A 16,355-nucleotide genomic window follows, 5' to 3' on the forward strand; every position below is an offset into this window, starting at 1 on the left:
TTCAGTGCAGGTTAATCTGTGGTCTGCAGAACAGTTAATATTGTTATTTCAAAGTTGTACTGTGTAATTCAATACATAAAAATAAATAAATGACCTCGTGCATCGTAAAGCACATTTTTTGTTTCCAGTAGCTGAGATGCCTGTCACACGAGCACTTACTTCTTTGATTTAGGTTTAGGCGAGCTCAGCTGGCGCAACGACTTGGGACTCCCCATGCATGACTCTAGCCTGGTTTTGTATCGTACCACACATCGCGAAACCTTTCACTTTGTGCATTAATCATGTGGCCCACAAAAGCAGCAGCTAACTACATTCTATAGAAAAAAAAAATTGCTTTTCTTACCGCTACTGTACATCGTGAGTACTTTCACCTTGTGCACTAAGCTTGCGACCCACGTTAATTAATTAACAAAGACACATTCCGGCAGTCGCTCCTCCTTAACCCTCGGTAGTGCATATGCTTTTCACAGTATTGGTGACTGCGCACTCACACATTGCTCACTCACAGTAATGTAGCCCACACATACTGCACCCTCACACACACTGCCCCCTCACACATTGCGCACTCACTACTTTAGGCCACACACACTGCACCCACACACCCCGCACTCTCACACACCTCGCAACCTCACACTCTCTCATTACACTGTGCCCTCACACACTGACCCCTCACACACTGACCCCTCACACACTGACCCCTCACACACCACGCACTCACACATTGCGCACTCACATTGCTCACTCACACTACTTTAGGGCACACACACACCGCACAATCACACCCCTCACACACGGCCCCCTCACACACTGCCCCCTCACACATTGCTCACTCACACTACTTTAGGGCACACACACTGCACAATCACACCCACACCCTCACACACCTCGCACCCTCACACACTCACACACTCATTACACTGCCCCCTCTCACACTGCACCCTCACACACTGCACCCTCACACATTAGCCCCCACTCGTCGCCACCACAACATCACTCAGCGCCACCACAGCATCAACAACAACTGGTTCAAATATGTTCTCTCAATGTTTCAAGCTTTATTTCAAATGTCACAATAAAATGTTAATATTTCACTTCTGTTCTTGGATTTTCGGCACAATAAAATACACTGAACATAATCTTCACAACAGTTGTTTACAAAAGTTTAAGCTATTGCCATTATAAATTACAATAAGTATTAATTATTAAAAAAAACATTGATATTTGTAATATCAATACATGTAACTCACGTAAATACAACACATTGCATTACAAATGCTATAGGTGTCACATTTGCGAAAGTTATAACTATTGGCATTGTAAATGACAAAGCTATTAATTTCGCTATTTTCAAAACCAACACATAACAATATATAAATGCAATTACAATACAATACAATAAATAAAAAAATTGTAATTTACAATACCAATAGCTCAAACTTTCCTAATGCGAGACCTATTGCATTGTAAATGCTTGTTTACATTGTCGTTTTTTTAACCTAAGCTCCATCGAGTACCAAGGGGCGGTTTTCGACGACCGCTTCAAAGTAGTTTTACAGAGGGCAAGTGTAGCCTCGAGAGAGTTTAGAATCCACTCGTCATACTCCCTGTTGGCTACATAGGGATCCTTATTAGGTGGGGGTCTAGAGGTCATAAGAGCATCGGTCCACTGTTCCAAAGGGAGTCTGGACCAGTTTCTAGCTTTCCGTGGAGTAGGAATCAAAGAGGATGGCTTGCTTATAGACCATGTAAGAGGAATCAGTGAGTGGTCAGTCCAAGGCAGCCAAATAATAGAGCCAACTCTGAGCTCAGAGCAATTACTGAAAACGGGATCCAAAAGATGGCCCCTATTATGGTTTTAGCAGACCACCAGTTGTTCCAGTTGTAATGCGGCTAGGTCGTCCGCCAGCTCCATTGCAGTGCGGTCAGTGGTAATGTCAAAATGGATGTTAAGGTCGCCTAGTAGAGTAAAGTTGGCAGGAATTGTGACCAACTCTGCGACAATCGGTGGTAAAGCTTTATGAAACTGCTTGGGGGGGGCCTGGGGGGCGGTATAAGAGTGCCCGAAAAACAATTGTTGGGGGAAAAATCAATACTGAAAGATAAACTTTCACAGTCTGGGATAGAACATCGGCAAGTGTACTGTTCTTTATAGATAATAGTGCGCGGTCTTTCCGCATGATCTGATAGCCCGGAGGTAATGCCTGTATTACGTCTGGTCCGGAATCTGGCGTCCGCCAGGTTTCCGTTAAAAAGACTGCGTCTGGCAGATGTTCCTCCAGCAATAGGGCAATTTCTATGCTATGTTTAGGTAAAGACCTACAGTTTAAGAGCAGCATGTTGATGTCCCACTTCCTATCCTGATATTGGGTGGTGTTCAGCTTGTATTTACAAAGGGGACAAACCACGGGCAGCTCTAGAGCGTGATAAGAGTGCGCACAGCTAATTTCTATACTGGTCCTCATGCTAAGAAGGGAATCGGAACTATAATACCTTCTCTGTGCAGGAAAAGATGCAGGGGTTGTGGCCCCTGGCCCCATCCGGCCAGGGGCCACTGAACATCATACAGTTCGGATATTGCATAGAACTGGAAAAGAAGCCTCCAAACAGGAAACCAAAAAGAAAGGTGCGCTCTGCAAAAGAATCAGCGCTACTCCTAGAGGAAGCACAAGAACTTCTCCACAAGGAGGCTATAGAAACAGTACCATTCAAGGAAAGAAACAAGGGAGTGCACTCAAACTACTTCCTCATACCAAAAGTGGAGGAAACATTAAGACCCATCCTGGATCTACAGTTCCTAAACCAATACATAAAAACTCAAAAATTCAAAATGACATCCCTACAAGAAGTCATCCCTCAGATAAGGGACAGAGACTTTATGTCCACCATAGACCTCAAAGATGCCTACCTACAGATTCCCATGAACAGACAACACAAACATCTACTGAGATTTGCCATTGACAAACCGCACTACCAGTTCACAGCCCTGGCCTTCGGACTAAAATCCGCATCAAGGGTCTTCACCAAGTGCCTCGCAGCAGTAGCAGCGCACCTAAGGAGTAGGCTAATAAAAGCAAGTTCCTACAAACAATGCCAAAGACATGTACAGCGGGTCACAGAGACGCTGACAGAACTAGGATTCTCAATACACTGGGGGAAATCCTCAAGGGAACCAGAACAAGTAGAGATCTTCCTAGGCGCACAGATCAACACCATACAGAGGAAGGTGTTCCTCAGCGACAAGAGAACACTTGCCCTGCTGAAGGAGACACGTCCATACCAGAAGGGGCGAGCTCTGACAGTGAGGACAGCGAGCAAGATCATGGGGATGATGGCGTCCTGCATACACCTAGTCCCCAATATACGACTACACATGAGACCATTCCAGGAATGGCTCCAACAGCAATGGTCACAAGCCTCAGGGAGTTGGGAAGATCTAGTGGTTGTAACGCACAGTGCAAGAGGAGGTGGCGTGGTGGAACAAGGAGAACATAACAAGGGGGAAGCCTTTAACACCACCAAACCCAACAGTGACAATCACCACAGACGCATCCCAGAGAGGATGGGGAGCATACATGAACCAGCTCAAGGTGCGGGGCATATGGACCCCAACAGATGCGACCAAGCACATCAACTACCTGGAACTAAAGACCATGTTCCTTGCTCTAAAAGCCTTCCAGAAACAACTGTACAAGCAGAGAGTGTTGCTAAACGCCGACAACACGACGACAATGTTCTACATCAACAAACAGGGAGGAACACAATCAGTCGCACTATCCAACCTAGCGCAGGAGATGTGGAGATTGGCCGTCCCACTAAAAATAGACCTCTTGGCTATACACCTACCAGGAAAGGACAGCGTGGAGGCAGACAGGCTCAGCAGACAGACATTAGCATCCCACGAGTGGGAGCTCAATGCACAAGAAACGCAAAGGTTATTCAAGAAGTGGGGCACACCTAAAATAGACCTATTTGCAACACCAGAATGCAAAATGCCAATACTTCGCATCCAGGCAACCAGGGGAACAATCCCAGGGGAATGCCCTATGGATAAGCTGGTTGCAAATATTTGCCTATGCTTTTCCCCCCATACCACTGATGCACAGGGTACTCGGCAAATGCAGAACTTGCAACATGACACTGATTCTGGTGGCACCACACTGGGCCAGGCAGTCCTGGTTCTCACAAATAGTGGAGATGGCACAGAGACCACCTCACAAGTTTGCAAAAAGAAAAGACTTGCTCTCCATGCGAAACGGGGAGGTACTTTACCCAGAGCAAGAGAGCCTCTGCCTAGGTGCATGGCTCCTGAAGACTTAGTTTCCACACCTGAAACTCCCAGAAAGCACATTGTGGGTACTACTGGAGGCAAGGAGACCTACCACACGGAGGTGCTATGTGGCGAAATGGGGAAGATTCACACAATGGTGCATCAGGGAAAAACTACACAAGAAGATGACCAAGGAATCAACTGTGCTAAAATATTTAACACAGCTGCTAAAAGCAAACCTAAGCTCTACCTAGCTGAGAGTACACCTAGCAGCGATAGTAGCCTACACAAGAGGAGAGACGGGAAAGAGCTTCTTTACATCCCAAGTAGTAAAGAGATTCCTGGAAGGGGCTAAAAGGATCGCCCCACCAAAAAGGATGCCGCCATCGGCATGGAACCTTAATCTAGTTCTAACAGAGCTTATGAAAGCGCCTTTTGAACCTATCCAAAAGGCCTCACTACAAATGCTCACAATGAAGACAGCCTTTCTAGTAGCAATCACCTCGCTACGCAGGGTAAGCGAGCTGAAAGCGCTAACACTACAAGAACCTTACATTCAAATACAAAATGACAGGGTGGTAATGAGAACGGACCCACACTTTAAGCCAAAGGTGGTGTCAAGGTTTCACAAAAACCAATCAATACAGATACCAGGTGTAGGAGAGTAGGGTCTGCAATCCTATGATCACCCAGATTTTTGCTTTTTGCTTCACTGGTTTACGACTTTCCCTGGCTGTGGGCCTGCTAATCAGACCCACAGCCTAGCTGTTCTCTCTACTCCAAATTGTACCCAGGTACTGAATTGGCACTGGGCCCTCTCAAGTCCCTGTACCCAGGGCTGAGGTGCACCCAGAAGTCTCCCCGGGGCTGCAGCATGTATTATGCCACCACTGGGCTGACTAACTAAATCAGACACAACTGGCTGCTTGACAGCTGGGGCAAAGTGGTGTAATCACCCTTTGCTTTAGATATAGTATTCCTATATCTAAACCTACATGGGCACACAGATCTCCTATCAGTCACTCCTATGGCAGGCCTTAACAATCCTGAAGGCAGAGTGCTTGGAATCGTGTGAGATAGTGCTCTGGCATGAGCTGAGCTTGTCTGCGGCTTTCGGGATCCATCCCTTAGCCGTTTCCATGATATCGCATACCATATACTCGTAAGTGCATTATAATCCTCGCGGTTATGTGCCAACTCTGGTATCGCTTTATCAAAACATGTCGAGTAAGGTGTCATACGAATTGGAATACTAACCCCTCGCCAATTCTGGCGACGGGGTTAGCATTCCACCCTTCTAGAGGGACACGACCTGTATGTAACCTGTAACCCCGGTTAAAGTCAGACAGAGCCTTAGCTCCACAAAATGGATGCTGCCACCGAGACACAAGTCTGCCCTCCTGCTGCTGGGAGTCCTCCCAGCCCAGGAGGCAAGGACAAAGGGTTTCCTGCCAGGGGCGGTGCCAGCACCGTCCCAGACAGGATTTTGTGTATCCTAGGTAGGCAGGGCTTTAGAGGTAGGTGACTGCAAGTGGCACCCCGGTGCTCACTGTGCATAGGCCGGCTGGAACCAGTTCCAGGGGTACTCCAGCCCCTGATCTGGGGAAAGCCCGCCAAAGGAGAGGGGTGTAACCACCCCCCTCCTAGTCCCACCCATAGGGCAGGACTTAGTCGCGTGCCAGCCCCTTTTTGCAGGATAAAGGTAGGAACTGGCCCCCTTCCAAATCAGATCATCTTTGAATCCTGAAACTACTTTCCACGAAAGGAACTCAATACTTCTTCCCAAGATTCTCCCTTGTGACTAAGGAGTAGTCACCCTGCAGCAGCAGGCACCAACCAAGTATCGCGGTTTGTTGCCAGTCTCTCCTTCGGATCAAGACTGCTCCAGCACGACGAGAACCGGCTTCCCTGGCACCTCTGACCTCAACCTACATCATCAGCCCAGCTGTGATCCGTGGGTGCGACGAGACCTCGAGGGACCGGCCATCTTCAGAACTGCACGACGCTTGTCCAGCACGACTCCCGAGTGACCCTCGACTGAGTGCTTTGGGGTAAGAGAAGCCCCGACCCTGAGCAGCTCCAGCACCGAAGTTCAGCCCCCCTGCATCCACGAGATCTGCGTGGGGCCCTTCTGCTCTTTGCTGCTCACTGCGTTGTCCAGGTCACTTGCCCGTTGGCTAGTGACCCCTTCACGACGCTCCACGACGACAACTACTGCTGGTCTGGTTGCTCCAGACTAGCCCTTGCTCCCCTCCAACAGAGGAGCACCCTGGACCCTCCTGGTCCACTCAAGACGCCATTTTAGGTCCACCGCGTGGGCCTTGCATTTGCCAAGACTTGTTGCCCAATCCTGGGTCCAGCGACGTCGACAGCAAGAACCTTCGTGGGACAGCTCGCACCTCCATCCTGGTCGCCGACAACGCCTCCTGGTCCGAGAGACTGCAGAGCCCAGCAGCGCCCACTCACCTGGCTGAGGTGACTTCGTCCGGTGCCATCCTGGTGCCCACTCAAATCACTGGCTAGTGATTCAGAACTTGGTCCCCTCTGCTTACAGGTTTCTTCTTCCCTGATCCAGGCTTGGATCACCTCGAACTTCTTCACTGGTCGCCTGCCAGCAACTTCTTTCTTCAGGCTCCTGGATCTTCAACGAGGGTTTCCGACGCAACTTCAACCCTATGCAGCCGCAGCCCCTGGGCTAGGTAACCTGAGTACTCCGGTGCTCCAGCATAGTCCAACACCCTAAGTGTTGGGATCCACTCTTGTTTTCGACCCACCTAGTCGGGTTCGCCCGAGAACAGTAACTTTGCAACTGCTAGCCTCCATAGACTTTTTCCCGCCTTACGCGTGAGAGTTCCCACTCTGCACACGACGTCCACAGGCCTCCTGCATCTAATCCCAGTGTTTAGAATTGTAGGCCTAGCGATTCCTGAGTCTAGAAAAGTATTACTTACCTACTAGCAAGTTCGCATTCCACTTACTGTGTATATGGTTTTTCGTGCCCCTAGGGCATTTGTGTAAATTGTGCGACTTAAAGTATTTGCGTAAGAGTTTTGTTGTGTGCTTAGCTCCCTGACTCATAAAGAGTTCAGGGTAGTCTTGTTATAAATAAATATACGTTTATTTTCATAACAACTTGTGTGGTGTCCTTTCACTTTGTGTTCAAGGGGTAATGTGATGGTAAAACAGCTGGCTTAACACGCCCTCTAGAGTCTTAGCCTTAGACTGCTCGTATCCATGCTACTAGGATAGCTGGTCTATAAGGTTGACTTACAACCAATCATCAATAAGGGTTGTTTGGACTGATACATAGTGATCACTAGAATAGTGAGCACTGCATATCAGGCCAACTTCTCACACCAGGCTTCTTTCAGAAACCATCCACACGTGCAGAGAGGGCACTGCACACACTGGATTCTAGAAGGGCAGTAATGCATTTTCTGGAAAGGACCAGGAAGCACAGGAAAACAAAGCAGTTCTTTATGTCCTACGCAAGCAGTTTCCTGGGTAGACCAGTAACAAAGGGCACCATCGCACGATGGACTGCACAATCTATACAATTCTGTCACAAGCAGGCAGGGCAAGAACTACTAGAAGGAGCACAAGCGCACTCTACCAGGAAAAAGGGAGCAACAATAGCTTTCCTGGCTAACACACCCATTCAAGACATATGCCTGGCGGCAACATGGGCTTCAGTGCACACGTTCACTAAGCACTACTGTGTGGATATACGAATGAAGAAGGAAGCACAAGTAGGACAGAAAGTGCTTCAACACATATTCAACAACCAACGCTCATCTTCCACCCAGCCGCCACAAACATAACCCGCTACAAAGTCTATACACAGCATAGTGAATCTAGAATGATTAACGCTGCAAAACTAATAGTTTCTTACCTGTCGGTGTAGTTTTGCAGCTTGAAGATCTTTCTTGATTCACTAGCGAACCCACCCTCCTCCGCCAGAAAGATGAGGCAGGAGGAGGAGGTAATACAAGGACAATATACAATCAAACACTTTCAAAGAGACAAAACGGAAATTCCTTTATATTAAGGAAGAACTTGAAAAGATTGGAAAAGGATGAACGGACATGAGACAAAAACAAGAAAAAAAGAATCCGAAGATGGTGCCGACGTCACAGGAAGGACACCTAAAGGTGGGACGTCGACGCCCACCTAGGCTATGAAAAAAAAGAAATAAACTGAAAAAGACTACGATTCCGGACCCAACCACTAGACCGCGGAATAATGCACAGCATAGTGAATCCAGAAAGATTCTCAAGCTGCAAAACTACACCGACAGGTAAACTATTCAGTCCACACCTTCGTACGTGGATCTGGAGATGGCTCCTACCTTGATCCTCAGCCCTAAGGAGTTATCACATTGCAAAATTATTTTTTTCATATGTACAAAGGAAATATGTCCCATCCTAAAACTATATGGTTTAAATTTTGTAGGGACCGTCTCAAACAAATTTCAGTGACCAGACCCTTAGCCTGTGGGAATCGGTGTCTGGGACGACTCATAACTCCAAGTCTTGATACCCCTATTCACATGGACATAAGAGTTGCTATTGTTTTTGGGTCTCGCCATTTAATCCCGGAAGGGTTAATAGACGAGAGTATTGAGGGCAAACCAAGGTCTGAAACCATCGCGGATTTCAGACAGTTCGTGTGGTGCAATCGTGTGGAACACACGTCCACATCAAAGCCATCAGCCTCCCTCCCACAGGCAGCTCGGCCTCAGGCATTCACCCCAGCGCACGCTCGGCCTCACTTCTCCTCCCCCCTAATTACTTCCCTGCTGTTTTTTCACTTCTTTCACAGCCGTGAGGCCGTGCTTCAAAGGGATCCGCTCCCCTGCCCCCTGCTTTAAGTAAAAGCTTCTTTCGGCGCTTTTTTTGTTCTGTTGCATCAGCTGTGAAGAACTACATCCAGCCAGAACCTTTAATTTCTACTATTTTCTTTGTGAGAGCATGGACGCACAGTGGGGTCAAACCCAACACCAGTCGTCTGGTAAAGAGTACGAATGCCTTCCAAGAGCGGCTGCGTCCCTTTTAAGGCTAATAAAATAAGTTCCACAAAGATGGGTTAGCATTAACATTTTATTTCAAGCGCCACTATGAACTAGATTGCAGCAGTGTACAGAGCGCTATCAAAACAAGCTATTATTATAATCGGTTCCGCTCCGTGATACTTCCTGGGTTGATGCCAGCAAAACGCTTCATTGTTTTACACGCACAAAGCTTAGGCTCGGCATTTCATCTGCCCGAGGTCTAACAATCAAGTTTATTTTGGGTAAAACCCCATAAAGCTTAAAACACAAATAAAATACAATAAAATGTATCGTTCAGAAGAAAGAAATTAAAACCGCCGCACAATAGACAATTACCTTCCAGGTGCTCACCTTATTGGGTCTTGCTAATTCGCCGCAGTCAACGGATCTCCTGAATTTTGTAAAATGGGGAATGTTTGTCTTAAATGGGAGACGTGGACTAGTGTCTTAAACACGAGTTGGGAATCAGGAGACCTGAACCTATAGCATCCTTCATCACTCTAACCACTGCAGGAACATGCATATGAAAAAGTATCTGAAAATATTTGGGACTAGTATTAACCAGACTGCGTTTGATGATTTTCTCCAGATGTGAAAGACTCATTTCACTCTGAATAGCATAGGGCAGCACACTTACCTAAGGTGCAGGTCTAGGAGAATGAAGAGGACTCTGGTTTCCTGATTGAGCTGCTCACCCCTATGAAAAGAAGAAACTTTCCTTGTTCTGTTACAAGGGGTCTCGCAAATAGATGCAGACAAGTGTAGGAAGCCGGCCACAACAAGGTTTGTAATGCCCAGGATTGTGCTGAAGTATGTCACGCACTGCAGGATCCTACTTACATTGGTCCCATTGAATAGGACACTTTACTCCGCGCGCGTTTACAACGCGTGCCATTATCCTGCATTTTTTACTGCGCAAAATCTTTTACAACTCAGGGCTGTACAACGCAATCCATTAAAATGCAATTTACTATTGTAATTCCACTGGGCTGTTGCTTTTGGAAATGCATTGTAATGGTTTGTGGTATAAAGCCCTGCATTGTAAAAGATTTTGCAGAGTAAAAAATGCGGGGTAATGGCATGCTTTGTTTCACATTGGTTGTTAAGGATGTTTACCCCCCTTTTTGGTGCTGCATTCCATATAGTTATAAATATTAAAAGGTCAATGAATCCCAGTGTGATCACAAGGCTATTCTGACCATGGGACTAAAAAGATTGATGCGTGGAAAAGAAGATTGAAGCAGACCTCTTTTTGGCCTAGGAAAACAAATTACACAATACTCTTCAATAGGCACCAATGATTGACGATGCTCTAGAACTCGTAATGAGAATTATTAGCAGCTAATGCCATAGTGTAGTACAGCACAGGACATCTTTTCTCCTGAATACGCTTTCTGCATTCTGTATAGCAGTATTTCTTGACTGCTCTAAAACTGGGGGCAAAATGAAGAACAGAGAGCCAGGGCTTCAAGGCCCTGATCTTCCAGAGTGGCATTTTGTATTAAGTATCTTCTACATGGCTACTCACAATACCAATGTGAGAATAGTTCAACAGTTTGTGGTTACAGACTGCAGCAGAGAGGAAATATCTACTATATGTAATAGAAGATGCAGAACAGACCTAACTAGGATTACCCCCTGGTAGTTGATTGGTTATCATTGCACCCAGTTCCCAGAAACTATAACCGACATGTCTTGCACAGGTTTTGGGACACATGGGGAAAGATCAGGAGACTATAGGAATAATCTCACTCTGTTCTAAGGCTGATGGAAGTAAGTTTAGCCTTGCAGACCAGGAGTCTCCAATTAGGATTTCGGCTAACCACAAGGTTATCCTAAAAAAGGGATGCACAGACATCCTTCTCTCCTGTCCGACTTAAACCATTTGGCTCCGTCCAATCCAAAATCAAAGTAATCACTTAAGTGCTTGTACATTTCAGCAAAGTCGTAGAAAAGGTTAACCTCAAGTTAGGCGAAATCTAATCTGTAAATTTCAAATGGCTGGTTCTGCTCCAATCAAGGCTAACATTCACCTAACTAACTTCTGTTTTATGTAATTTTTGTTTCAGCCAAAGCCTGCTGCCAAAGTACTGTCAAAGGTAGCCACCACCAAGGGAAAAATTGTTACACCAGTGTCTAAACAAGATGCATTGTCTAAGAAGTCAACCTCTGCAAAGATTAAGTCGCAATCTGCGCAGAGCTCTGAAAGCAGCTCGTCCTCAGAAGACGAAGAGGAGGAACAAGTAGCCGCAGTATGTTTCTTGTGAATTCTTTGTTAGATTTATTTTGTCTGTAGAAATGTTCTCAAGCATTGTGGTTGCTTTCTAGATTTGCATGCTGTAAGGACTTCACACAGTCTGAGTAGGACTTGTCTGCACATCACATAGTACTACACTAGCCGACAGTAGGGTCCGTGACTCCCGTTTGAGACGTAGTTGTAAAGTTCTCTCGCCAGCGCTGCTGTCTCGTCTCCTAAATTAAAGGGTTCGTGTGTATATTGGCTACATGGTGCGAGGCGTGCATGGTTTTCAGCCAGAGGTTGGGGCATAGTGTGGGGCAGGGCTCAGTGGTATTGTCATGCACAATTGTAACTGTACGTGAGGCGGCCAGTGGCACTGAGACTGATCGTGAGACTATAATTTAATAATTGCTAGCTACAGTCTGCTGCCCACCTGTGCCTGCCACCGAAGCTGCAGGCCTCAGGTGAGTCAGAGGCTCAGAGACCTGGGCCGCCAGGGCGTCACCCTCAGCCCAGTAGCGCATACAGTACTACAATCATGACTGACTACACTTGCTGGTAGCAGGGTCTGTGATGTCCGACTGGGGCGTAGTTTTAAACTTTTGCTCGCTGGCATTGCTGCTTTGCCTGAGGGGTACCAAATGTCAGCCCTGCATGCTCCTGCCTACCCGTATTTGACACCCTGTGTAGGAAAGTGGCTCTATATATACTGACAAACACAACAATGATGGACAGAATGTGGATCAATGTCACACATTCACCCCAGTCCAAAGATCTGGGCCCAAATCCATTGTTTTTCCACTCCACACCACCCTGGGTTAGACAATGGCGATATGCAAATCAGCGCTGACCCTGTGCCCCATGGGAACAGTCCAGTCCGAACTACAAAAGCCATGTCCTTCCCAGAACGGAAACAAGCATCCGAGGACCGGCCCGGTTTCGAGGTAACACCTCTCATCAGCCCGGCTAGCTTGATTCCAGTGGTGTGGAGTGCCTGGGACTCACGTCTGAGCATCCCCAGTACACTTAGAGCGGTACCTGCAAACACAACAATGATGGACAGAATGTGGATCAATGTCACACATTCACCCCAGTCCAAAGATCTGGGCCCAAATCCATCGTTTTTCCACTCCACACCACCCTGGGTTAGACAATGGCGATATGCAAATCAGCGCTGACCCTGTGCCCCATGGGAACAGTCCAGTCCGAACTACAAAAGCCATGTCCTTCCCGGAACGGAAACAAGCATCCGAGGACCGGCCCGGTTTCGAGGTAACACCTCTCATCAGCCCGGCTAGCTTGATTCCAGTGGTGTGGAGTGCCTGGGACTCACGTCTGAGCATCCCCAGTACACTTAGAGCGGTACCTGCAAACACAACAATGATGGACAGAATGTGGATCAATGTCACACATTCACCCCAGTCCAAAGATCTGGGCCCAAATCCATCGTTTTTCCACTCCACACCACCCTGGGTTAGACAATGGCGATATGCAAATCAGCGCTGACCCTGTGCCCCATGGGAACAGTCCAGTCCGAACTACAAAAGCCATGTCCTTCCCAGAACGGAAACAAGCTCAGATGCTCAGACGTGAGTCCCAGGCACTCCACACCCCTGGAATCAAGCTAGCCGGGCTGATGAGAGGTGTTACCTCGAAACCGGGCCGGTCCTCTGATGCTTGGTTCCGTTCTGGGAAGGACATGGCTTTTGTAGTTCGGACTGGACTGTTCCCATGGGGCACAGGGTCAGCGCTGATTTGCATATCGCCATTGTCTAACCCAGGGTGGTGTGGAGTGGAAAAACGATGGATTTGGGCCCAGATCTATGGACTGGGGTGAATGTGTGACATTGATCCACATTCTGTCCATCATTGTTGTGTTTGCAATTACCGCTCTATATATACTGAACCACAGTAAGGTACAGTGTGTATAGAGTCCCCAGTCCCCAGAGGTTTGGCAGTGGCTAAAGTCCGATATAACCTTACTCTCTCAAGTGGTAGCTTGGTCGAGCAGGAAGACAGTATCAGAGGACAGTGTAAAGCATTTGCTGTACACACTGTCAGCAAATGGTCTCACACACTCAAGAACTGAACTTTAGGCTAATTGTTTTGTATAAAAAGATATAGTTTTATTTTAGAACCAACAAAATATCAAAATATACTTTCTCAGGATGAATGACTTTAGTTAAATACTTTTCAAATAGGCAATAGACTTTTGAATGCAATAGGTACAGTTTGTTGCAATAGGCAACACAATTTCAAACACAATGCAACAATGAGCTCAATGGGAATTTTCAGTTAAATGCAATTAGTTACTTTGTAAATTACTTTCTGTAGTAGGAGATGTCTGTGTATAGTCATAATCTAGTGAATAGTCCTGCCCATGTGCGTGGACCCCAGAGCAATCAAAAATAATCTCTTAAGCTGTCTTCATTGCAGTCCTGCATAGACACTTAAGAGAAAATTAAAGACAATAATGCAGCCTGTACCTACAAGGCTACACTGTCCAGTACTGCAGCTAGAAATGCCAAGGATATAACGTCAAAAACACAAAAACACAAGTTTCACCCATAGAGAAACTTTCCTCCCCTCACCAAATCCTTGGAATGATAGAGAGGAAGGTAGGGACAGACAAGCCTCCATAGGCTGCCATTATGTGTCTGGAAAAGGGATACCGTGCCTTTAAGGAACTCTCTGGAGACCCTCGGTATCCCAGCATGCTCAGCCCCTTCCTTTTACTTTCAGTTCTTTTTTCCGGCTCCTGCTAGCAGGACCCTGGAGCATTGAGCTCTCCCTTTTTGCATTTTTTTCTACAAATTTTGCACTTTTAAAGTGTTAGAGTGTGTTCACTCGACGTCCTTTTGCCTTTTCTCATTTTGCTGGAGTTTCTCTGGTGTTGAGTGCTCTTTTATCAAATATGCCTGCCTTATTTAATAAGTGCCCTGAGTGCTCTAGAAAAAAGGCAAAATCAGATCCTCACAGGGTGTGCATCCTGTGTCTGCCTTCTTCTCATGTTCCTGAGGAGTGTGATATCTGTCTGCAGTTCCCTAAAAGGACCCTGAAAGACAGGAAGAAGACCAGGCTCCACGGCTTGGAGCAGAGGAGGCAGCAAGGAGAAGGTGGGTCTGGGCATGAAGGGGCTCCTTCCTCTGCCCGTGCGCAGGCCTCTGCGGGGCTCCCCAGTAAGGAAAAGGTCAGAAAACGCCACCGGTCTCCGTCGGTGGCCTCGACGTCGGCTTCGAAAGGCATGACCACTGTCTGTTCCCTGTCTCCCCAGGGCTCTGGGTCGAAATGCCGTCGACGTTCGACGTCGAGAGGACTGACGTCGAGATCTCCGACGAGATCGACGTCTAGGACTGACTCGTCGTCGAGCCATTAACAACGCCGAGAGGGGTCAAGACACCGGCGCTCGCCGTCGAGGCGACACCGTCGACATCGACGCGTAAGTCAGCGGCGTCGAGACGAAGATCAGCGTTGAGACGTAGGTCGTCGACGCCGAGGAGATCGCCGTAATCCAGAAGACGGTCACCGTCGAGGCATCGACAGTCGACGCCGAGCAGACGTACGTCGAAGGGACACTCTGCGTCTAGGAGGAAGCCTGGACGTTCTAGGACCAGGACGGAGTCTTCGGCTTCAGCGAGCACACGGTCGCGGCGGCGCCGTCGCTCGTCTACGAGGGGTAGGGCCTCAAGATCGCCCCCCTCTGGACAGAAGAAGAAGAAGAAAAGGAGAGTGGGACAGTCTCCGGGCTCGGAGTACTCTCAAGTTTACTCACCCTCCAAACCGAGGTCCCCTACACCTCCTCCTTTGCCCGTGGATCCTCCTCCGCGTACCTAGACTCCTCCTCCACAACCTCCTACTCCTCCACCGCCTCCGGTTCCTCCTCACTGTCCTCCACCGGCTCCTCCAAGATCGGCCTCACTGCCTCGGTTGCCGTCGCCGCCAACGGGGCCTCTGCAACCTAGGCTCCCGGTTCGGCCTCCACAGCGACCTCCTGTCCGGTCCGTAGAACGTCCGAGGCCGCGGAGGTCGAGGTCTCGCTAAAGACTGAGAGATAGGTGCAGGAGTCGCCGTCGCTTGTCTACAAGGTCCAGATGGCGCCGTAGGAGGGACAGGTCTAGATCCCGCCACACGGATTCGTCCAGTGGCAGGGACTACTCGCCAACCCTGTCTGACTCCCCTCGGAGGAGGGTGTCCCCGATCGACGACATGGTCTCCTTCCAGGAGGTGTTGCTGCGAGGTGCGGCGAAGCTGGGCATCACACTCACGGTGCCCACGCCCTCGACGTCCGTCATCTTCGAGACCCTGCACAAGAAACAGTTGTCTCGTCCCTTGTTGCCGTTGGTGCCTGGGCTGGTGGAACCCGCCATGGAGCTCTTCCTCACCCCAGCTGTTAGAAAATCAGCGCCTTCCAGGCTGCATAAGAAGTATCGGGCCCCTGACTCTGATCCTGCGTTTCTTCGCTTGGACCCTGCGCCGGATTCAGTGATTGTGACGGCGGCGAGGAAACAACACGCCACCACCCCGTCATCGACAGTGCCTCCTGACAAGGGGAGCTGCTGGATGGATTCGGCAGGCAGGAAGGTCTGCGGGACGGCATCCACGTCTATGAAGGCCGTTAGTGCCTCGGCCCTGTTGGGACGTTATGATCGGTCCCTCTGGGAGTCCCTTACACGGTTCGTGGAACCCCTTCCCCGGGAGAAGAGGGAAGATTTCCAAGAAATTCTTAATGAAGGACTGATGGTCTCCAACCAGGTGATCAGTTCGGCTGCGGATTCCTCCCTCCTGGTAGCGCATGGATA

General features: G+C 48.3%; 1 protein-coding gene across 6 annotated transcripts in view; it reads left to right on the forward strand.

The window, feature by feature from the left end:
- TCOF1 (treacle ribosome biogenesis factor 1) overlaps positions 1 to 16,355 on the forward strand; it is a 402,392-nt gene that overhangs the window by 206,139 nt on the left and 179,898 nt on the right. For all 6 annotated transcript variants that reach the window (XM_078653593.1, XM_078653591.1, XM_078653592.1 and 3 more), the window contains one exon: positions 11,387 to 11,569. In XM_078653593.1, coding sequence (XP_078509719.1) covers positions 11,387 to 11,569 — 183 coding nt within the window. The remainder of the gene's footprint in view (positions 1 to 11,386; positions 11,570 to 16,355) is intronic.

This window comes from Lissotriton helveticus, chromosome 7 (assembly GCF_964261635.1).
Source record: "Lissotriton helveticus chromosome 7, aLisHel1.1, whole genome shotgun sequence".
Lineage (NCBI taxonomy): Eukaryota > Metazoa > Chordata > Amphibia > Caudata > Salamandridae > Lissotriton > Lissotriton helveticus.